Source organism: Rissa tridactyla, chromosome 2, assembly GCF_028500815.1.
Source record: "Rissa tridactyla isolate bRisTri1 chromosome 2, bRisTri1.patW.cur.20221130, whole genome shotgun sequence".
Taxonomy (NCBI): Eukaryota; Metazoa; Chordata; class Aves; order Charadriiformes; family Laridae; genus Rissa; species Rissa tridactyla.
This window is the reverse complement of record NC_071467.1, coordinates 111,779,490-111,802,284: the sequence shown is the minus strand read 5'-3', so window position 1 is coordinate 111,802,284 and position 22,795 is coordinate 111,779,490. Positions and strand designations below refer to the sequence as shown.

Sequence of the window (22,795 nt, the reverse complement as noted above, 5' to 3'; positions counted from 1 at the left end):
TGGCTCATCAACTCTGAAAAAACAGCCCGTGTGTGATTTGCTGTAGTAGAAAAGCAAATCTTTTACAGAGGTGGGCATAAAAAGTAGCACTGAAATGCCTGCCACAGTGGCGTTAGAAAAAACAAGGCTCCCTTGGTCTGGAGTCCCGTCAGGTTTGGCCTCAGTTCTCTCAGCACTTGTACTGCTTTTAAACTCCAGTATACCTTCTTCATAGTCAAGTTTTACATGTTTCCTTAGGTGTGTATCTTGTGAATGTCAACCTGAGAACATCCAATTGCTCCAAAGTGTATTTCCTTGAGAACAACTCACATGCAAAAAAAAAGCAAGTGTTGTCTGATAAAGGAAATCCTTCACTATTCATAAAATATTAGGGTTATTTGAGAAAAGAGGAAATTGCTAAGGATTAGGTTTACAGCACATGAGCATGTCTCAGAAGTGCTACTCTGTAAAGCTTGTCAAGGAAAAAAAAAAGGAAAATAAATCCCAGTAGGCTTTCAGAGTTTTGCATCCTGTACTTTATTACGTTTGTCAGTAAAAGCAGTGAGGATTATGGAAGTAGATTTATTAATTTTATGAAATCCTGGCACGAAGGATTGGTGGCCCTCTGATAGAAAATGAAGTGGAAGTATTTTGCAAAAGACAGACATTGTGTACTTGCAGTGAAAAGTTATTATTGCAGCAAACCTGTTGCAAATAAATCGCTGTAGCAAATCCCTTGGAAGTTACTTGCCTTAAAGTCGATGGGATTATGTTTTATGTCTCCTCGTGTAAAGGAAGATCCTTGGTTTCAATGGGTGTTCAAATTCCTTGGGACAGTATACAGAATTAGAATCATAACCAGTTTGGAAAAGTTTCCTGTTGGTGTTTTGGCATTTGTTATTAATGCCTTAAAGGCACACTCTCTGCTAAAATGAACGTTCATTTTCTCTACCTTCAGTATCTCATCCTTTGTACAAGGTGTCCTTCGAAAGACTTTAAAATATTTGATCCTTTTCAGGACCTATTGTCTGTCTGTTGAGAGGAAACTGGGACAAGGACAGTAAGTTGTGCTGAAAAAGGCGTTAATTGAAACATGACGATTAGACCATTTATAAACATGATCTGGTTTTCACCTCAGGACAGAGTCCATTATGTCTGACAGACAAAAATACTGCTGTTGAGATCTGAACTGCTAAAAGCCTTTTCTCAAAGTTCTTAAGTCGTATCCATCTGAAAGCAGTTGTAGGCTACTTGTGTAAAATCTCTTCAAGGACCCCGTTCTGCTCTAGTAGGTAGGTAGTAGGCAGGTACCTGACATCACAGAGAGGGCAGTTTCACTCGTCTCTAAATATTTTACCACTTTCAGTAGGTATGGGTAATAAAGTCCCATTTTCTCTTAGAAGTGTGTCTCTATAGGAGAAGGTTAATGCCTTCTGGGTGTCCAGAGAAGGGCCACAAGGATGATCTGAGGGCTGGAGCACCTCTCCTGTGAGGACAGACTGAGAGAGTTGGGGTTGTTCAGTCTGCAAAAAGAAGGCTCCGAGGAGACCTTATAGTGGCCTTCCAGTATCTTAAGGGGGCCTACAAGAAAGCTGGGGAGGGACTTTTTAGGATGTCGGGTAATGGTAGGACTAGAGGGAATGGATTAAAACTAGAGATGGGACGATTCAGATTGGACGTTAGGAAGAAGTTCTTCACCATGAGGGTAGTAAGACACTGGAACAGGCTGCCCAGAGAGGTCGTGGAAGCCCCATCCCTGAAAGTTTTTAAGACCAGGCTAGGCAGGGCTCTGAGCAACCTGATCTAGTGGGAGAAATCCCTGCCCATGGCAGGGGGGTTGGAACTCGATGATCTTTAAGGTCCCCTCCAATCCTAACAATTCTATGATTCTATGTCATAGAAGCTGAAAAAATGGCCTTGCTTTTGTCTTAAATAAGGAAGTTAAGTCTCCATGCTGTAATTGCAGTTTGCCCTTAGTAATCATAGCAGTCTGTTTCATTTTTGCCTCAAATAGGAACTACTTTACCTCATATGAAATCAGAAAGTAAGTTTGACTTTTAGTTTTCACCAATGTTCACATTTCTTGCCTGAATATAAGTGGAAACTACAGCTCCTATTTGCCTAAGATACTTCAATGGGTCTATTACCATTTCATCAAAACAATAGATAAAATCATAAACCTTAACATCTTGAGAACCACTTAAGAACTATTATCCCTCTTCCACAGGGACAAAGAACAACTTCCCTAAGGTCACAATTAAATGAGTTTCATGTGCTGCAATCCTTGAGTACCTACTCATCACTGGGCCATCCTTTCCTCATTGCAGAGGAGCAATGACATGTTCCAGGCTCTCTCTGGTCTCTTGCTGCCTCTTCCCCTGCTCTTTATGTCTGGTCTCCATGAGTCTGTTCTCTGCAACCCAGGGAACTTCACAGCTCTCAGATCCAGCTGGCGAAACATCCCTGCTGTCTGTGATCTGGACTCTCATTGTTCCGTGCTCTCCCCTGCCCTAGTTTCTTTTGGAAAGAAAAGAAGATGTATCAGTGGGAAGAAGGCAATGCCGTGCCTATCCAGGTTCCTGATTGTGGACAGTAAAGAGGTTAGGACTGAGAGGAGAGACACACACCATGAAGGGAACATGCCCAGTCAGTGTAAAGTTCTCAAGTCTGTTGCAGCCAGGCGTATCGGCATGCGTCATAGAAAAAGTTGTTGTCATTGTTCCAAGGAAAGTTTAATAGTCATAGTGGTTACAACACTGGAGCTGCTGCTCTACAACGTCAGTGTTCCATGCAAGTGTTACTTGGCTCTTCACAGTATCCTAAGAGTTAAGTCAGCAAATACCATTATCACAATAATATTACAGCTGAGGAGACTGGGTCACTTAATGGTTTGCTGGATCACAACCACACAGAGTAACTACTTTATGTGGAGCTGTATAGCAAGGTAGGGAAAGTGCTGGAGTTTTATGGCTGTTTCCAGTGTTTGTTCCCCATCAGATTTGTGCCGGGAATGTCAAAGCTGTCATTTCGTAACGGTCAGGCTTCTGTTAAAACGAAGCAACCCGAAACCATGTGCCTGCTTTTGTTAATTGTATCATCCATGTGGACAGTGAGCATCCTAAAACCTCACAGCCTTATTACCAGAAGTGCCTGTATGTGTGCTATGTAAGTATATGTATCTCGTAAACATCTGATTGTATGAATGCAAGTACCTATGCATCTATGTAATATCAGTATATCTAAATAGGATGCTCATCCACGTGTAAGCGGTTGAAACGGAAATCTAGATGTTCTTGTATGGAATTTATTTATTCTCCAGACTCTGTTTGAAATTATACCACTAACGAATGCAAAATACGGTTATACTGGAAGTGCAAGACTAAGAACTGATAGTGAATTCATCACATCAGAAACACTGTTTTTTATAAGTACTCATTCTTATGCACAGGATGTTACAATTCTGTAGGGTTTTTCTTCCTTTTTTTTCCTTCTTTTTTAACAATTTTAAAGACCATGTTACTATGTCACAGACAGCATTTGATTAGCACTTAAGGGAAATATCACACCTTGCAGCGCAGTCTTCTAGTAAACCTCAGACCTCCTCTGTTTCTATCACTTAATTTAAAATTTACGAATCTTGAAAAGAGGCTGATTTCAATGTATTCCCATTCCTATGCTGCAGCGCTATAGTGCAAAGAATTTTTCCATGTGATCATAGTAGTATTATTACTATTGATTTTCAGGTATCTGGATCAAGATTAAGATGTGGATGAACATAAGCAGTTGTTCGAAAAGCTTAATAGCATTTTCTTCCTTTATTTTCCCATATTCAGCTGCCCTCTTCTTTCCTCCTTCTTTTTCCTTCCTTTCTTAAGAGCTTTCCTATAACTGTAGATTCTCCCTGAAAGGATATTGTTATCTTGGTGCTAGCTTATAATGAAGATACCACATTGTGTATCTTCATTGTGATTTTTATCCAGAAATCACAAAAGAAAGAATTTTAAGTGATCAGTGGTTTGTCTTCCCTAGATTATCAGTTTGTGGTCTCTCAGAAAGGGATCTTATTTCTAAAATGCTCAGAAGATATTAAAGATAGCCCAGATTCACCAAAATAAATTGGTTCCTAAATCCTTTACATTGATATTATACTGTGCTTAAAGGATTAAATATTTGTTGAATCTGGTCCTAAATCTTTTATTTCAAAGCAGCACTATTTATGGTCTTTTAATTAAATGTGTTGGATGGCGAGAGTCAAAGCTTAATTAAAAAACTGGGATCTGAAACCTGTTAAAAAACTGTTCAAGTTGTAAAATATACCTTAATATGAATGGGAATAAGGAAATCATCCACTGCTTTAATTAAAACTAATAAGAAATAACGTGATTTTTCTTTCTGTCTTTCTCACTCTAAAAACATCCAATGCGAGCAGCTTCTGTGAAGCTTGTGAGTTTGCTTGTACACAGATGTAGGGATTATTTGCGTGCTGTAATTTGCCATTGATTTCAACAGCAGTTTCCACGTGTCACGGAATGCACACCATGTAAAGCAGACGTGTGTTCTCCATGTATGCTATGTCTATAAACCAAGCAGGGCATAATTATTTGAATAGAATTTGGACTGACATTGTGTAACATTTTCAAAAGGATTCTGAAGGCTTTACAAAAAAAGACAGCTACGGCATAAAAATACTAATTAGGATGAACTTTTCAAAGTTGATAAGTGATTTGGGCTTTGATTTTGGTTACCCAGCTGAAGATGCATTGAAGACTGACCTTCAGAGAGTGCATGTTCTGTAAATTAGGGCTACCACAAGCAGCTCAGATCCAAAAGTAAAAGCATCCTGACTTCCTACTCAGTCATTTGTGAAAACTGTGGCCTTATTTCTCTCTAGTCACATTATGAGTCAAAGCTGGTTGGGAATATAGATGGAGGGGAAGCATATGCTCACCTGGATTAACCTGTCATAGTGCCATACTTAGGAAGCTGAGTATCTAGGCTTTTCACATAAGAGAGTCTGCTCCTGTTGGTTGATCTAGGAGAATGAATAAAGATACCATTGTCACGTGTTTCCTCAAAAAAAAAAATAAAAAATTTGGATTTCTCTGATGAGAAAGGCTGTTTCTCATATCCAATACAGAAGCCTGTGGTACCCTAAGATTGCTGTTGCATCTATATAAATGATGTAGCTCCCTGAAAGTTCTAAATACTGTGAAATCAAATGTCCACTGTCTTTGATTTCTTTGTCTGAATCTGGTGTTAGTTTTGTTTGTGGTTGCCCTCTAAGACGACTGGATAACCTAGATGCAGAAATTACAAAAATTTGCTCTATGTATTAAATTAGCATTACCTCTTTCAGCATGAATCCAGGTTCTGCTTGCACTTTTAGGAGTCATTAGTGCTTTGCTGAATTTTCCCCCACCTGCTTAAAATATGTTGGTTGCAGTGCATGCTGTGAAGTAGGGTTACTTGGCTTATCATTAAGGATAAATCCCAGCTGCAGAGATCTAAGAAATCCAGAGGAAGAATTCAGCAAATATATTCTATTTAGTCAGAAGTTCTTGTTAATCTTTCTCTCTGTCTTGAGCGTTGCTTTCACTGTACAATGTGGAACTGGTCATCTTATGTGAGAAATAGATGAGGGAGTACACTGATTAATGAAGGAACTGGAAAAATGTGAATAGGGAAGAATATCAAGCAGTCAGAGTATTCAATATTTAAGGTCAGTAGAAGGTTTTTGAGAAGGAGTGGGAGAAGAAGTGAGGGAGAATCGGGCTCAGGGTTCAATGGAAAATGCCTTGGGGAGCTGTGGGCTTTGGGAACAAGAAAGAGCATTGAAGGTTGATGAGTAATTGAGCTGCATGGGATATATTAAGTTATTAGTTCATTAAGTGCATTAAGTTCCTTGTGGTGATTATCCTCAGGATGTTAGTGTAGGCGTTGGTTAATGGGAGACTAGGGAGAGGGGTCTGGGAAGAACAGGGGAGTATGCATAAGAGGAGGGTGGGATACTGGAGCTAGATGGTGAATTGTTAAGGGCTAGGAAAGTATCATGGGGAAATACTGGATGTTCTTGCCATTCTCATACTCCTTCAAGAGCATGTATTTGTGACCATTGTCAGAGAGCAGTCTAGTGTACTGAGCCACTATGGGCATTTCTCTGCTTTTATGTTAGCTTTTGTAGTCACTGTGAAAGGGTGAAGGTTTGTCCAGGTGTGGTTAGTTGGCAAAGGAGAACAAAGAGGAGTGCCAAGCAGAGAACCATGGAAACAGCTTAGTTGGAAAGGCAGACCTCGCTGTGGTAACAGGAGATTGGTTAGGCCACCTTAGGATAAGGGCGGAGAGGAGTTAGGAGGAGCTGGGATCAGAAGCTAAGGATGGGAAACCTTAACTTCTGCTCTAGAATCCTTAGTCACATGCTCTAGAAGAATTGTGTTTTCCCACACAAATCTGTTTTTCTGAACTCCTTAGCACAAAAAGCATCTGTTGTCCCAGCCCACTGCATATCTCGCCCTGCTCCATTCACCCCCTTCACCCAGCTAACTTTGTTTACTAATGCTTTCTGGCACAGGGATTTGGTTCAAACATTGCAAATGTATTGGAGAGCTCTTGATTGGGTGGTACTGCCTGTGATGTATCATGATTGCACCGCAACCACAACCATAAAAATTAGATTAAAACAAGTAACTTCATCTAACAGTCTAGCTTTTCTTGAAAACTGTAGTTGTCTCCAGCATTTTCAGTACATTTTAACAATGTGGGAAGTTTAGTATTTTGTTAGCAAGATGGCTTTTGACTGGAGAACCCTAAGAAGATGAGATGTAAGCAGATTAATCTCTGAAAATTTCCTCCACGTTTGTGTCTGGCAGTCTGGTGTCTGCCCCCTGTATGTACCATGGGAAGAAAAGACGTTGGGGGCCAGCTGTTTCTTGCAGCTTGCCAGTGGTGTGACATCAATAATGTCAGTCATTCACCTCAGTGAATAATAAATAACGCGCACATCCACAGGAATGAGAGAGATGAGAGCAAAACGTTACATTCAAAGGTGTACTTTCGATTTTTAAAGTTTCAAATCTGTGTGTTTGTAAAATTAAAATGATCCTAAGACACTTAACCGAAACTATACTTCATTTTTCAGCTCTAAGTTTGTGCGCTACTTATTTGGAGAAGGTGCAGAATTCATTACATTCAGCACAATTGTCTCTGCCTTCAAAGAGCAACTAAACCAGGCTAAGCAGTACTGGAGCCACTAAAATCTCAATAATACTTTTTGATAGATAGTTAGTATTTAATTTTAATTGAATTATATTGCACAGACATACTTCAATAGAGAACCTAAATATCCCGGTCAAGATCAGGGCTGTGATGTTCAAGGATCTGCAGACAGAAACCAACATGTGTTTTCTACCACATTATGGGAAACAGTTTCCACCCAAGAGTTAGCTAAGAGTTTAATCCTGCAATTAGTACGCTCTCTGCCCAGAAACTATCACTTGCAGCACAGCAAGACAGATGGATTTCGGATTAGAAAGAAAACTCTCCCACAACAGAGAAATGCACAATTTATCAGATATAACTTGGGACAGTGGTTCATACTCCTCTGAAGCAGCTCTGGGAGACAAAATATCAGAAAATTATTATTTGTATTTCATTCCAATACAAAGTGGGGCCCATTGTGTAAGACACCGTATAAACAAATAGTAAGAGACGACTCCAGTCCCTAACATTTTATAATCTAAATAGGCAAGGCTAACAAAGCTGTACAGGAAATATAAGGATATGGCAAGGGAACGTGATTTGCCTGTGATCACAGAGTTGATTGGTGATAGAGCAAGGAGCCAAATCCAACTGTTTGGATTCCCAAATCTGCAGTCTGTACTACGGTTGACCTTACTATTAGATGATTATTACTTTCTTCTGATGAGTTTCATATATTTTCATGGTTTCCTTTTGTATTTGGTGTTATTTGTGTGTCAAAATGGCTATACAGAGAATAAGCCCCAGGAGAAGCTGTAAGCTAGTTACCCTACTTACACGGAGATGAACAAAGCAGTAAGAGATCTATAATCAAGGTAAATTTAAATAATTGTGTGTCATAGCAAGCAGTTCTTCTTTCATATATATATATATATATATGTATATTTGTCTTTAAAAAAATGTACCATCAAGGATTACTTTAAGTGAAAATAGCAGCTGGCTTTGAAATTAATGAATATAATCTGTAACAGGTACATATATAAAGCATGAAGTAATTCCTGGCATTCTTCAGTTGATACAGTATCTGAAAGTTGGGGAGAAAACATTAGAATCCAGGAAAGCTACACAAAGTATTTTATTTTATGATTTTTTTTCCTGCAAGTGGATGAACAAGCATTACAAACATGCCCTACACCTGTAAAATCTAGTTATATGGCAGGTAACCAGGGAATATTCTGTGTTTTAAAATGAAATCTGCACATTGAATCAGGCACGGAACAGCTGGCTTAGAAATCAGCCTGAGAATCAGAATAATCTATGAAAGGTATTTGTGTTAGCATTAAACATTTTTGCATGCCGTCAGTGCAGAAGATAGCCTCTGAGCTTTGTGGATTAAGGAAGTGGCTGGTATGACTTTCTGGAATTGGGTTGCCTTGTTAAGAATGGAAAACTAAATTAAAATTGAGTTATGAGAGAGAGCTATGTGAGCCCTCGTGATTTACTGCTGCACGATGCAGATTCATGTTTTAAAAGGCAGAGTTTTCCGTCAAATTTGTGTCAAGTTATTAGGGAATACGGCTGTGGTCATTTCTGCAGCACGTCAGTGCTTTTTGAGCAAGAGCTGTATACCCATATGCATGTGTATCTGGTAAGCAATAGAAAGGCAAAGGAAGATAAAAAGAAACTATTGTTTAATAGCCAAATACAAATATACTTGGAAGACTAACTAAAGCACAAACTAGGGAGATGCATTCCTGGATGTAAGAAACAACTGATGATTATGCCTTGTTAAATTATACTGTGTTTGGGAGCAATCTACCAGCACCAAGGAAGAACCGGCATTTACTTGCTACAGCATCTCTAGTTCTAATGTTAGGATGTGAATCCCATTTTTTCCACAAACTGGAGTCGACGCCGCTACTTTTAATCCATGCTTTTAGATATGTCATTGCTAACCGAGTGTAGATGCTCTTCCCTTGGATTTTGCTTGAGATTGTGCCACTACAAAATCATTTACATTAACTCAAAATAGGAAATTATAAGAGAAAATTAACTAAAATCAGATTAACCAAAAAGCTAAAATTAAATGGAAACAAAAACTGTTAGTATGGAACAAAAGTGCCCACACACAGACTTGCTCCAAAATAACTAATTGTATGAAGTAAAACCAACTGTTATTTTGGTTCCAGTTTTTTTTTGTGCAGAGAAGCCCTAGGACCTCTGGCAATTAAAATATAATTGTTCTTGTGATGCAAATACTTACAGCCATTCTAAGGCCCTTTTAAATTGCCAGTACAGCATAAAGTAGACACAGCACTGCTGAAAATGAGGCCAGAAACAGCGAGGCCAGAGGGACCAAGGCCCTTCATATTTTATAAGGATTTTCAGGAGGCAACACTTGCCAATCGTATGAGGTAAAAGAAAGGAGAGGAGAGGTCGAAGGGTTTGCAGTGAAAAAGCAGATTGAGGAAAGCAGGAGAAATACAGTAAATGAAAACCCACAAGTACAAATGGCAAAGGATCAAAGGTGAGGAGCTGTGTAGGAGGGAGGTGCTACTGATGCTCCCAGACATTCAGGGATGGAAAAATTCCATTAAAACTAAGCACCTGCTGCTTAAGATTAGGGCTTCAAAATTACAAACCATGTCAGTAAAAGCATTTTGCGTTGCAGCTTAAAGGGGAGCTAAAGGAAACAGCCAAAGTATTAGGAGGTGGAAAAAGAGAGAATGGGGAAATATTTTAATGAAACTGAGCTGCACACATTTAAGATGGGACATTGCTTAGGCATGGCTGGTTTCAATCTGATTTTAATTTTTGTTCCCCAGCTCTTCAGCTGTCTTCTCAAGCAAAAAGAGACTTTTTAGTTTGGTTTAGTAAGGGGATAGGCAACCGAGCTTTGGATGGCTTCCTAACCTTGTGCCTCATTCCTCTTCATGGGTGTGTCTGACTCTTAAATTTCTGTTTCTTAATCCTACTCTAGTCTTTGTGGGCGAGGAGAGATGATTTCTGACTCTTTTGCCCATTGTAGGGTAGAGCGCAACACTGAAATCCCTTCTGACGGAGTAAAGGCTGGCAAATGTTAGAAACCACAAGAACTTACATACAGAACCAGGCTATACTTAACTGACACACACACGCTCACATCGTCCTGCCCGCGCAACCGGAAGCCAAACTGAAGACTGCTGGGTTTGAAATGGCTGTTTCTCCTGCCCCACACTGCTTTGATATTTGCAAGTCGATGAGCTGAATATCACATGTCAGGGATTGGCAGCAGACAATGGAAAGCCAAAAAGCTGTTCCCGGTCCTTCACACTGAGACAGAATTGATCAAATTGTCACTTACAAATCAGTGGAAAAAACCAGCCTAATCTGCAGCATACCCTCTCTGGTCCCACTCCCAGACTCCAATTTAAGCACCCTGTTTCCCTTTAAAGAATTTAAGATTAACCTAATGATTGCTTTTAAATAGGAAATAGGAAAAAAGAGGTTGCTAAAAGGACTTATATGTCTAGAGTTTTACTTTTGCCTGCTCAATGAAGGGCTATTTGCTCTTCTTGTCTACTTTGAATACCAGATGTCTCTGCACAGTCAAATTGAGACATCCTGAAAGAGAAGGGTTTTCAGATGTCCTCAGCTTTTTCTGGAAACTGGGCCCCTTTAAAGATGTCTCAAGTATGACACTCAAAAACAGAGTCGTCCCAGATTGCACAGTGCTTTTCAAATCTCAGCCAGCGTTTTTAGTAGCCTATGCCTCAAGGAGTCTGGGCACCTTACCCAAAAAGAGCTAAAAATGTAATTTGCAGTTCTTCAAGTAATCCAAAACAAAGTATCAAATCCCTTCCCATCTTCCTTTGCCAGGGAGAGTCCCTGTGCACTGGAACTGGCCTCGTTCTGCTGCACAAGGGACGGCAGAAGTAAATGGAGGGTGGAGTGGGAGAGCTGTTGGAAGAATGATCAGGCTGTGCATAGTGCTCAGCCCTACTTAATCACAGATGCCTTGCTTGAGAATCGAGTTCCAAGTATTTCCATGGTGCTCAAACATAGAGTTACCTGGCTGTCGTCTGTGCTGGAGAATTTCAACCACCAGAATTTCCTTGGCTGTGCTGCAGCTGATGGCTTTTTCCATTATTTTAATACTCACTCAGCAGATACTTACTTGGTGTGGGTCACTAACCAGGCAAGAAAGTATCGACCGACTGTTGAATTTTCCAAATGTGAAGGTTTATATGCCTGTGTATTGTGGCCACAGAGGAACAGTCTAAAGATGTGTAGAATAAATGTGCGTGGCAATACGCATACAGCACATGACAGACACATCATTTGACATCTAACTAAACGTCTGATCTTTGCCTTTTGATAATAATACACCCCTTTTGAGACTTAATCCTTTGGACAAAACAAGAGATTGTTGAGGAAAAATTAGTCAATGTAAAAGTCTTAAGAAGTGATTGAAAATAGTTCTGCAGCAGGTCGACTGAGGAAGGCTTTCATTTCTCAGTTTCTTTTTCTTAACAGGCCAAGATGGATGTCATAAGACATTAATCATCCTAAATAAATGAATAAATCATCTGTACAACTATACAGATGGGTTGTGGTGAGGTTAGGGAACTAAAGCAAAGCAATGTGATAGACTGCATCTGTCATGAACCATTTGCCGTCCAGCTCACTTTCTATTCTGGCTACCAACTCTTGCTGCCAAAGGAGCTGTCACAGCGGGTTTTAATACCATCAGACGGGAACGCCAGGTAGACCTGTGGAACAGACACCTCTGGTTTTGAAAAGTGACTTAGAGAAGCGTAATTGGAGCCATCACAAATAATCATCTTAACATAAATTCCCATTACAAGGTGTATCAAAAGGAGCTGGTCTGCTCTTTAGAGGTATAAAAAGGGGACGTAGAAACATGTGTTTTCTTCTCTGCAATAATCTGTGCCCTGTTCTGATGTCCACGCTTACAGAAGGGTACAGAAATAACTAGACAAAGACTTCAAGGACAGGCCACAGAAAAATGTTCCTTAGGAGCTGGAAGATCAGACTTGTCATAGAATCACAGAATCATAGCCATAAAGGCATTTTCAAAAGGTGGTTAGGAGAATGTTTTGAATATTCTTTCAAAGTTGTGTTAAAAGAAGGCCAAAAGGTTTTTCATTGTTAGTTATTTTTGGCAGTTGTTTGGAAAAAGCTTAAAGCCTCCTAGCCTGAAAAAGGGCCGCTTTAGCGAGTAAGAGATGAGAGAGAAAATTATACCCAGCCTTAGGATCATCCTGTGTATGTTCTTCAGTGTGCATTGTCTCGCATTCCTGAATTAAGAGACTAGAATCCACTTCAGGTATCTGGGCTTCAGTTGGTTGCCTAAAGAGTAAGGAAGAGCTCATCTGCTCCCGGTCTGGTGATGCACAGCTGGCCAAGAGGATTACTTTTGGGGTCTCAGAAGAGCCAAAGAATCTAACCTATATCTGGAGACAGGACACGGGAAAGGACAAATTGGTGTACTGAGGAGATACAGACACTTTCTGGGTTGGCTGGCATGTCTTATTCCGACGTGCAGGGTCACACTAACCACAAGGCATGGAACTTGGAAATAGTTTTCACCAGGCTCAGTAGGAGGGCCCTGAGGAGCTTCTTGCCTTCCTGCGCAGCGGGGGACATGATTCAGCTTCCAGGATCATGTGAGCGTGTCGCAACTAGGCAATTCTCTGTCCGTACAATAGGCTCATTTCAGGTAGCATTTTGATTTTTCTTGTTCCATACTAGGAGCACACTTCTCACTAATTACTGTCCTTAAGATACAGTAATTAAGACCTTTGGGTTTATAGTAAAGAAGTCTACATGAAACAATATGTGGCTTGAACTCCAAAGTATCAGAGGAGGTTCAGGTGGGTCATTTTACCTGAGCCCTGTTGTGTGGAAACAGTTTTACTGTTTTTCAGAAATTCATATGTTTTATGCCCAGAAATAACCATTATGATCATATAGTCCAACCTCCTGCGTAGCACAAGCCTTTCAGCCTCACCCCGTAATTTCTGCATTAGGTACACATCCTGTGGTTAACCCGCATCCTGTGGTGGGATTATATATCGAGTTTTGTATTGATTAGGTTATGACTTGGTACAAATTACACTTTTAGCTAGGATTTTTAGTAGTTTAGGCTTGCCTCTGTAGGGTTTTTCCTTTGAGTTTTGCAGGGCTTCTCGCAGTTACTCTTCTTTGCCATCTTGTTCTTCAGCTCCTTCCTGCAGTAGCAATTTATGTTAAACTAGAAGTCTCTAACTTCCTTGCCTTGGGCTTGCACAGACTGAATACACACTGTAGAAAAGACGCCTAGAAGAAGTTGTTCCATGAACACTGGAACTAAATATTGTTTTCCTTCAGACTTGCATCCTTTATAAACCCTCTATGTAGTCCTTATGATAACCTCAACTTTCCTCATGTCCTTTGTGCTTTGTCTTCCCAGTGAAGGGCAGTATGTGCTAGGTGACTCTTACATTGCTGCGTCTGTACTTACTGGTGAGCCATTTGCAGCCCAACAGAATATATTACAGCTGAGTTCTTCACTTTAATGTCATCAGGGCAGTCATTTGGGTGTCTGTCCTTCAGCAGTTGCCAGTTTTCACAACACTGGTAAGAACTTAATTTTTCTTGGGATTTCTAAACTTTTGTCAAGATTGACAGGTTCAGAAGATACTGTGTGTGGCAGGAACAAGGCAGACAAACAGATGATTAGAAAGACAGCACAGACACGTAAATTTGTTTCCTTAGGAAATGGAGCTACAGATTATTACCTAGGGAATTTACGGTTCTTTAAAATTGCTACCTCTGGGTATTCTTCCTGGTCATCTTCCTTCCTGTCTTTCTTTGAATCTTCTCTTCAGGTCTTTGGGGGTTTTGGGAAGGAGAGGGACCATGTGAGTCTGTACAAAAAGTTAGGCCAAATTTTCAGCGTTGCGAGGCGATACACGTGGGAAGCAGTAGACACCACCTTACTGCGACTTTCTTAAAGCTTTTTGGTGCCAAGAGTCCTCTTGCAAAATTGCGTTATTCGAATGGTGTAATTATGTGGGATTACTCTCAAATATGCAACCAGAGCGACTGATAAATGATTTCCTTTACTCCAGCAGTCAAGCAAGATTAATTAGGTACAGTTAGTATGGTGACACTTTGAAAACGTAAAGCGTTATATAAATGTTGAGTGGTATTTACACTGATTATATCCAGGATGTTGGTCGGTAGGAAATACATAAAATGTTTTTTAATGCATTTCTATATATGCAGCTTCAGGTAAGAAAGTACTTTTATAAATGTACTTGGCAAAGGGTTTTAAGAATTATGTAATGGATGCTTTGAATGCCTGAGTGTGGGTTTAAAAGTGGTCTGATTTTTAGACACCCATCTATGGCTATCACACATAAACTATGTTTATGCTCTGCCTGTCAACTCATTCCCCTCGCAATGCTTCAGTTTTTACATTCTTGAGTCTTGTGACATTGTACGGTCCTCATAACTCTCCCATGGCAGTCAGCATTGGCCAAATGAAAAAAAGGTAAACAGATGGCTTGTAGATATTTCTAGTATTGATACTGTTTACTGCCCTACTGATTTTGCTATTTACTACTAATATTTACTGATTTATTTATATCTGTGTTTGTATGGCACCTAGGGCAGGTTTACTTTTTTTTTATTACCATTTGAAAAAGTTTGTCCATCCTCTCCACTCTCAGTTACTCATTCCTACTCATCCTGCCAAAGTTTTCCGCCTTCTCAGCTGTGCTGGATGCCAAGTGAACACTTTGTGTGGCTGTGCTCTAAGTGGGGGAGGAGGTGGAAGCTGCAGCGAGGGAAGGAGGAGCAAGTCGTTGAATATTATCTCCTTAATTGCTTTTTAAAAAATCTATTACAAGTTGTTCTTAAAAGGTAATTCACTAGCGCTAATGTAATGCAAAAGGAAAGGATTTTTCACAGTGATTAAATAGATTCCTGAAAAGTCCCCCAAGCTCCCAAACTTTCAGATCTGTGGTAAGAAACAGAAAAATGTGGTAGTTCCCTGGTTAAGATGGAGCGGATCATTCATTCTGGAGATTTCCTTGAAGCCTATGTGCAGTACTTATACTAGCAGGAGTTTTTAATGAGTTTTTTTTGTCTGTGTGTACTTTTCTACATCAAGGGGAAGAAGTCTGGTATAAAGGCAGTGTAGCCAAGCTGAGCTGTACTTTGTGCTTGGGCACCCCATCTTCTCAGCTGTGAATCATGGATTGACAGAAGTCATGGCTGGGACCAAAGGGAAGAGACCAGACGCTCAAAATAAAGAATCCCTGGTCTACTCCTGGTAACATATCCCTGCACACATCACTTCTAGTGCCCAAAGGTCCGCCATGGCTGCCATGGAGCCACTCTTGCTGACTTATTCTGTGTTGTTTTCCTTTCCATTGCCATAAAAGTCACTGCTTTTTTCCTGCTGATCCTCCTTTAGGCCAGTTTCATAATCAGCCGATTGCATGCTCCAAACGCTTGACCTGTAGCGTATATGGGATCTGGGTGCAAATGTATTGGCTCTGGGCCATCGCTGTTGACTGTTAATGATATTTCATTGGAATTGCAAAACTGTTATGTAGCAACACCGTTTTATTGGAAGAGGCACAAGTGTTTGGTTTGTTTTCATGTGATTCCTACATGTATATGAACCGCACTGTGAGCTGGGGTAGAACTAACGAATGAGTGGTGTTGGGTTTCTCATTGCTCTTTTTTGCAAATGTAGATGATATGTTGCAAGCAGAATGTTTACACGCACATTAGTTCAAACTTCCCCTTTCTTTTCCTTGTCCCACTTGAATAATAACAAATAATCATGACTTTCCCCTGAGCTTGGCTGTCCCCAGGCCTGATTCCCTCTACATAGTTTGAGAGCTAGATTGCTTCAATATGCTCTAACCTGTGTTTTAGGAAAAGTGTTATCTGGTGACTGCTGCACAATGCTGCAAGACTGCTATTGTCTGGACAAAGCAAAGATTATTACCTTTATCCACTTTTAAATACTGTGCTTTGCACCTTTAATATCATTCAAATTCAGCTTTAATTTCTGCTACTGTGGAGTAAAACTGACTTTGCTTCTGCAGCCCCAAATCTCAGCAATGCCCAGTGACAGATTGCAAAGACTGCCGCCTGTTTCACCTGTTCAGGGTGAATATTCAAAGGCATTTCATTCTTGCAGGGCCCCTCCTGTGGACCTGTTTCAGTGGTTTTAACTCATTTTTGTCTTTTGCTTTAATGTGTTTAGTATGCCTTAACTTAAAAGCTTGGTTTGATGCCTAGTGATGCTATAGTAGATAGGCACCAACGAAATAGAATTTATTATGACGATGTTGTGTTCAAGTACCGGAAAAGTCTTCAGGATATCTTGGTACAGTTGTCATTGTGGTTGCACCCAATACAAATTTTGATTTATTGTTACAGTATTAAGCCTTGTACATTATGTAGTGTGCACAGCATGTATCTTAGCACTGTGCCAAACTCAAAATGATAATAATAAGAAAAGAGGATTAGCCTAGAATTTAAATGTGTGAAAGAGCGCTTTGGTTTACTGGCAATGATAATCAAAGCAAAAAGAGAAGCAGGCTCCTTTTAACAGGACAAAGGTAAATCACAGCTGCCACCCATTCCTTCATTGCTTTTTTTCAGGTGGTGGTATGTGTCCCTTTAACTTCATGGCTGAATTGGGTATAGTGTCCTGCTTACAGCCAGGATGCACAGGTGACCGCTGTCTTACCTCCTCCAACCAGTCACCCTGCTTCCACCCCAGCAAAGGCCTGTTTTCATCTGCAAGGCTCCCTGTTACTCACCCACATGCAAATGCTTCTGACCTTAATTAAAGCAGTTCACCTCTCTCTGCCTCAAGGGATGGTTTCCTCATAAGGCAGTTGTGTTTAATTAGCATTTGCATAGCATTCTGCTGGTTGCTCTCTGGGAGCGTTGTTCAGTAGGAGCGTGGGATTGCTGAAGCCTGACTGGCAAGCTTTGCACCCTCCTAATTGAGACAGAAGCCAAGTAGAAGTTACACAAGGAAAGAACAGAGAATCGTTAATGATGGATCATTAGCAAGTAGCTCCTTTGAATGAATGTAGATAACTTTATAACTCTATCAAAGTGAAAAGTAGCATGATGAATTATGCATCAGACAATAAAAGCTCAAGGAAGACACTGGTTTTATAATTGCTGTGCAATTTTCTAGCATGCTCTGGTTTGAAAGATTAATTTCTTTGGGAAGTGTGAAGCATTCTATGCCTGTTGTACACTTAATGTCAATTTTGTTTTTCTCTCATTAGAGGGCTTTATTCTGTGTCTTTTGATATAACTGCACAAAATCCCAGGGTTTGAGATATGCAATTCTTATTCTAGCAAAAATTTGCACAAGCAAGTGAAAAGAGTATAGCAACTAAACTAGTTCCTTTGAGGGTTTGCTGATTTCTTGGTATAAAGACTTCTCAGATACACACACCTGAAATAAAATCGCTTTATATCTATATATTATTATATTTTTTAATAGAAATTGCCTAATAGTTTTGTGGCTACATTGAATTTCTAGACTAATAAATCTCTAAGGGGCATTTTTGCTCTGAAATTATCTTCAGAAGCATTTCAGTTGGCACAGATAGATCATTCCTGTGGCTTGCACTAGTGCCAGTTCAGCCCTCAGTCAGTCCTAGGAAGAGGAATTAATACAAATATTGTCTAGTGATGTCACCTGTCCCTTTAAAATATACTGATCTCTCACTTGAGATTTCCTCTGAAAATTGAACTGCGTTCAAAGTGATTAGAATTGGAGGAATAAGTTAATAGAAAAGTTACCCCTGATATGAGCTGTTTCTTAGCTTTCATGAATATCAGTGGGTGAAAGGGACCGTGAGAGATCATGTAATGCATCAGCAAGCCCCAGGGATCAGCCATAGGAACATCTATGCTAGAATAATTCTTATTCCTGAAGATCTGATTGATAAGAACTCCACAGCCTCCTCACATGGCCTGTTTCAGCATTTTGCTACCCCTACCGTTTTAAAAGTTTATTTTCTAGTACCTGACTTCAGTTTCCTCTCTCGCAATTTAAATAAATTATTTCTCAGTCATCATGGATATGAAAAACGATTGCAGAAAGGTTGCGTGGATTTTTGGGCGGGTTGGGGGTTTTCTTGGTGGTGGTGGCGGTGATTGTTTATTACATTTATTGAAGACAGTTTTGAAGATGTTTTTCCCTGGCCCTTCTCTTCAGGTCCACAATCCCACTTTATTCAGTTTGATGTGTTTTCTGTCATCGTTTCCACTGCTGTTCTGTAGAACCTTTTCAGGTGTTCCAGATGGCTGTGCAGTGGGGGCCCCACACCAGACACTGCTCCGGCTGTGACCTGACAGCTTTAACCAGAGCAAAAAAAATTATTTCATGTGTCCTGCAGGCTTCTTTCTTGTTTGTACATCTCTGTATGACGCTTGCCTTTTTCGCAACAGCATGATGTTGTTGACTCATCTTCACTTTGTGATCTAGAATAACCCCTAGCTATTCCTACCTTGCTATTTGTCCCCTGCCCTGTACAAATTAAATTAAATGTAGTTCCTTCCCCTTGACATTACTGAATTTCACCCTGTTTTATCAGAGCATTTCTCCAGCATAGCCAGGTCATTGTGAAATCTGCTTCACAGTCAGTTTTAGCTTGAAGTCCTCAGAAACCTGATCAGGTATGATTTGAGTTCCCTCAGCCAACCCACTAAAAATACACTGGTTAGTGCTTCATCCTGAACAGACTGCTCTGGAGCTCACTTGAAACATTCTTCTGTTTTAGATCATTCCAGGTAGGAATTCTCTGAATATGATTTCCCTTTCAGTATCGCTCCTGGCTTTGGATTTACCTAGACCATGTTTCTTTAGTGAGTTTATGGAAAATAGCAGGGAATCTTCTTTCTGAAAGTCAAATCTTGATCCGGCATCCTAGCGGTCGGAGTGTCATCTCACCTGACTTTAGATGTCTGGGTGGTAGAGGTCTGCATCTAAGGTATTTGTTTACACTCTCCTTTCTGGAGAAGCACAGGTGATCACAATTCATCTAGCCAGGTTTAGTCATTTACCAGTGTCTTAGAAGAACTAGACTGTACGTGTGTCTTTACATCTGCATTAACTCCAAAGGGAGTCTAAGCAACTAAACACCTATATCTAGGCTATTGGCATCTAGAGTTAGATGGGACGGATCTCACCTCCAGCCCTTCTCCTTCTAGAAAGATCAAGCATACGCTATTTATTCTTAATAGATACTTGCTGGCTGTTACTCATCTCCTGAGTACTTTCAGTGTGATTATATGCTCCAGTATTTAATGGAACTTGAAGTTAAGTAATTTGGTCTGTGATTTCCCAGTTCAACCTCCTTTCCTCATTAAACACAGGTACCGTACCTTGACCTCTTCCAGGAGCATACTCATCAGGAACATACCAAATCAGCTTGAAAAAAACTGTTTTCTAAGCATCCTTTACCTTATTTTAGCCTACTTGGAGGTGAATACCTTTACTGTATTAATGATTTGATCGCAGTTGATGAAGACTGTTGAAAAAATGGCATATTTTGGCATGCTGCATGACCTTTGGCAGCATCTCTCTTCAAATAAGTAGTAACTCAAGTAGTGAACTTGCGATTCATACCCTTATAGGATGACTTCTTGCTGTGGTTCATTTCCCTTGCTGGTTGACATCCTCTTCCTTCAGAAGGAAGTCAAACACAGTTCTGCCTATTAAGATGCCCTATGTATTTTTTTGCATTTCTAAGTAAAGCTGTAGTGTCATGGGCAAAGACATAACTAAGTATAACTGTTTCTGTAAATTCTTTTTGATTATATAATAAAGACCATAAATACGAATAGAGGAATCCTTTTGCCAATTGTCCAAAGCATCAAAGGTTCTTGAATTTTTGTATTAAAGTTTTCAGCTGACAGTTTGGGAAATTATTCTTCTCTGTTTCTGTATAAAACAGTTAGTCTTTCTATGCATACACGGAGTGTGTACCTCAGTTTTGATCCCAGAGTAAATCTGTGGCGCAGTTTTGATCCCAGAGTAAATTTGTGGCTCGTTCTTTTGAGACTGATAGTAATGGTATAGCTACTAGTCTGCAAGGAACTATACTGAAATCTCTGTTCAGTTCACTACAGAGGATTGCTAAAAAGTGAGATCTGACTACCTGCAATAGACATAAAAGACTTTCTATTGTTGCCAGCTTCTCTAAGTTATTTCCACCTGTGAAATTATCCTTGCCAGAGTAAATAAACCATTGCTGAGTTTCTTATGGCTGCTGCTACCTATGCTTTTGATAGAAAGCATAAAACAAGCTGGAAGTGTCTTTGCTGGGCATGATGTCGGTTCTACGTCCCTGCAAGGTAATGGGGCACGCTGCAGAAGTACTTGAGCTGTTGCTAACTGGAGATGGTGCTTCCCATCGTCCGGTGCACTGCTCCGGCATCAGTAACAGCGTGTTAACATGACATTTCATTGCGTTCTTACGGTTGTGCTGCCTCCTGTTGTAGACAGAGTGTGGGGATTTCTGCACCACCTCCCATTGCGTGGGCTGGGCATTGTTCGGGCATTGTCGTTCAGCTAGCAGAGAGTGGTCGGCCTGTGAAGTAGTATGATTTGGTGCACCCCGATGTACACACCACTGGGAACAAGGGGAGGACTTTCTTAACGTTGGACAAATATTCAGCAATTCTGCCTCTGGGTGAACTACTTAAGACCGGCTTATTGGTACGTTATTCTGAACTCAAATGTATTTTTAATCTATAAATCAAAAATACAACGTTTCTGTGATAAGGACTGTGGTAAGATTGCTGTGAAAATGAGATACTTTCCTTTAAACTAACATAGAGACTTAAATATACATATGGGCAGTAGCTTTTGAAAATAATTTCCCTCCTGTCTGCTTTTTTTTACAGGACCAGGTGTCAGATACAGTGAATTTGCTGTGTCACATCCCAAACCACCTCCGCTCGTTGGGCAGCACACCGTGGAGATACTGAAGGGCATGCTGGGTTACGAGGATGATGCCATAGAAGAGCTGCTCCGCACTGGTGCTGTGGCTCAGCATGAGGTCAGATAAGGAACATTAGCTACATTCCTTCACACTGAGTTCACATTACTTTGTCCTCTCTTTGCTCCCTTCAGCTCCCCTAATGGGACTCAAAGAGAAGACATAATTTAATTCCTAATTTTCTTCCATGTGTGTTTGTATGATTTTAACACTGATGTATCAAATAAACAATCTCATACTGTCTGAGTGAAAGATTTTTTGGGGGGGAGGTGGGGGTAGATGTAATTATACAGTCCTTTGTGGCTACTCATTTTCTGTACTTCATATGGGAAATGGGAGTTCTTATCATAATTACAGTAATTACCTAAACGTTTGTCCCCAGAAGGACATAATGTTAGTGAAAAGAAGCAGAACCTTAAAAATCTGTATACTAGACTCTCCACTTGCAGAAAGCTGTCTTGTACAATTATTTTAGAAGAAAATCAATTACGTACAAATTGGTGGTTGATCTGATTCATTTTGAACAAAATCATCAGTCATTAACTCTTTATTCGTCTCTATTTTAAATCATGGGTTGAATAACGATTGCAAAACTCACTTCTGTTCCCTGGTATTCCCAGTTACCAATATGCCTTTATATTACATTGCGTGGTTATGACAATCCCAGTGTGTTAGCAGAAGTAAGCTGAAATTGGCACAGTTCTTCAGTTATGAAACAAGCCCGTTCCAAGACCGGTTGAGAGACAAACTATGATTGAATAGTCTTTTGTAATTTTATTCAGAAAGGCTCACGGTACTGTTAATTAAACATTGATCCACACAAAACCATATGCTGAATGTCAAATATCAGAACTTGCCAGACGTCTCGATCTAGTTCTGTGGGCAGGCACCGATCCCTGTCTCTGACTCCAGTTGCCATCCAAAGCCCCTTTCGCTATGGAGAAAACGCAGGCTTAAAATCTGTGCAAAACTTTTGACTCGGTCCCACCCCCATGATAAAAACACGGTGAGAGTTGACAAACCTTCCTCAAATTCAGCAATACCGTATCCTGCAGTAGGGTTGCTCTTAAGAGTAAGGCACCATGCACTGTGAGAAGGTGGAAGAATTTGATCCGTGACAAATAGTAAGGAGAAGATTAAAGCGGAGCCATTTCTCCTCTAGAACCCAATTTGGCACTACTTCACTCACAGAAGAAATGCCACGCTCCTCTGTTGCAGCATATAATTTACAGCTAAAGTAAACTCAGCGTATGGGAAGGGTCTAACCTTTGTTGTGCGCACCCTGGGAGCCAGGCAAAGCCTTTCTGTTCCGAGACCTACATAAAACTAACTCAAATTGACACTCAACACATAACGTCCGTATTTCTCCTAAAGTATCGGAAACAGGCCTGGCATTATAACTAGCTTGTCACTGTGTTTCCATTCTAACAAACAACATCCTCTGTATTACATTTGAACTTCACAACTCCGCGTTACCTTCTGGGGGAAGAAAAGAGGTTATTACATAATCAAATTGCAGTGGAACCCCACTGTGGTAGCTCATTTTTGAAGCCCAGTGTGTTTTGGTTCATTTGTTT

General features: G+C 40.3%; 1 protein-coding gene across 3 annotated transcripts in view; it reads left to right on the top strand.

Moving 5' to 3' along the window:
- The window catches only part of SUGCT (succinyl-CoA:glutarate-CoA transferase), a 333,441-nt gene extending 310,888 nt beyond the window's left edge, over positions 1-22,553 (top strand). For 2 of the 3 annotated variants that reach the window (XM_054190371.1, XM_054190374.1), the window contains one exon: positions 21,124-21,480. In XM_054190371.1, the coding sequence (XP_054046346.1) occupies positions 21,124-21,287 (164 nt within the window). In that variant the 3' untranslated portion in view covers positions 21,288-21,480. Of the gene's footprint in view, positions 1-21,123 lie in introns of all 3 variants that reach the window. The other variant, XM_054190372.1, reaches the window with a different exon arrangement.
- Positions 22,554-22,795: the final 242 nt, after the last annotated feature.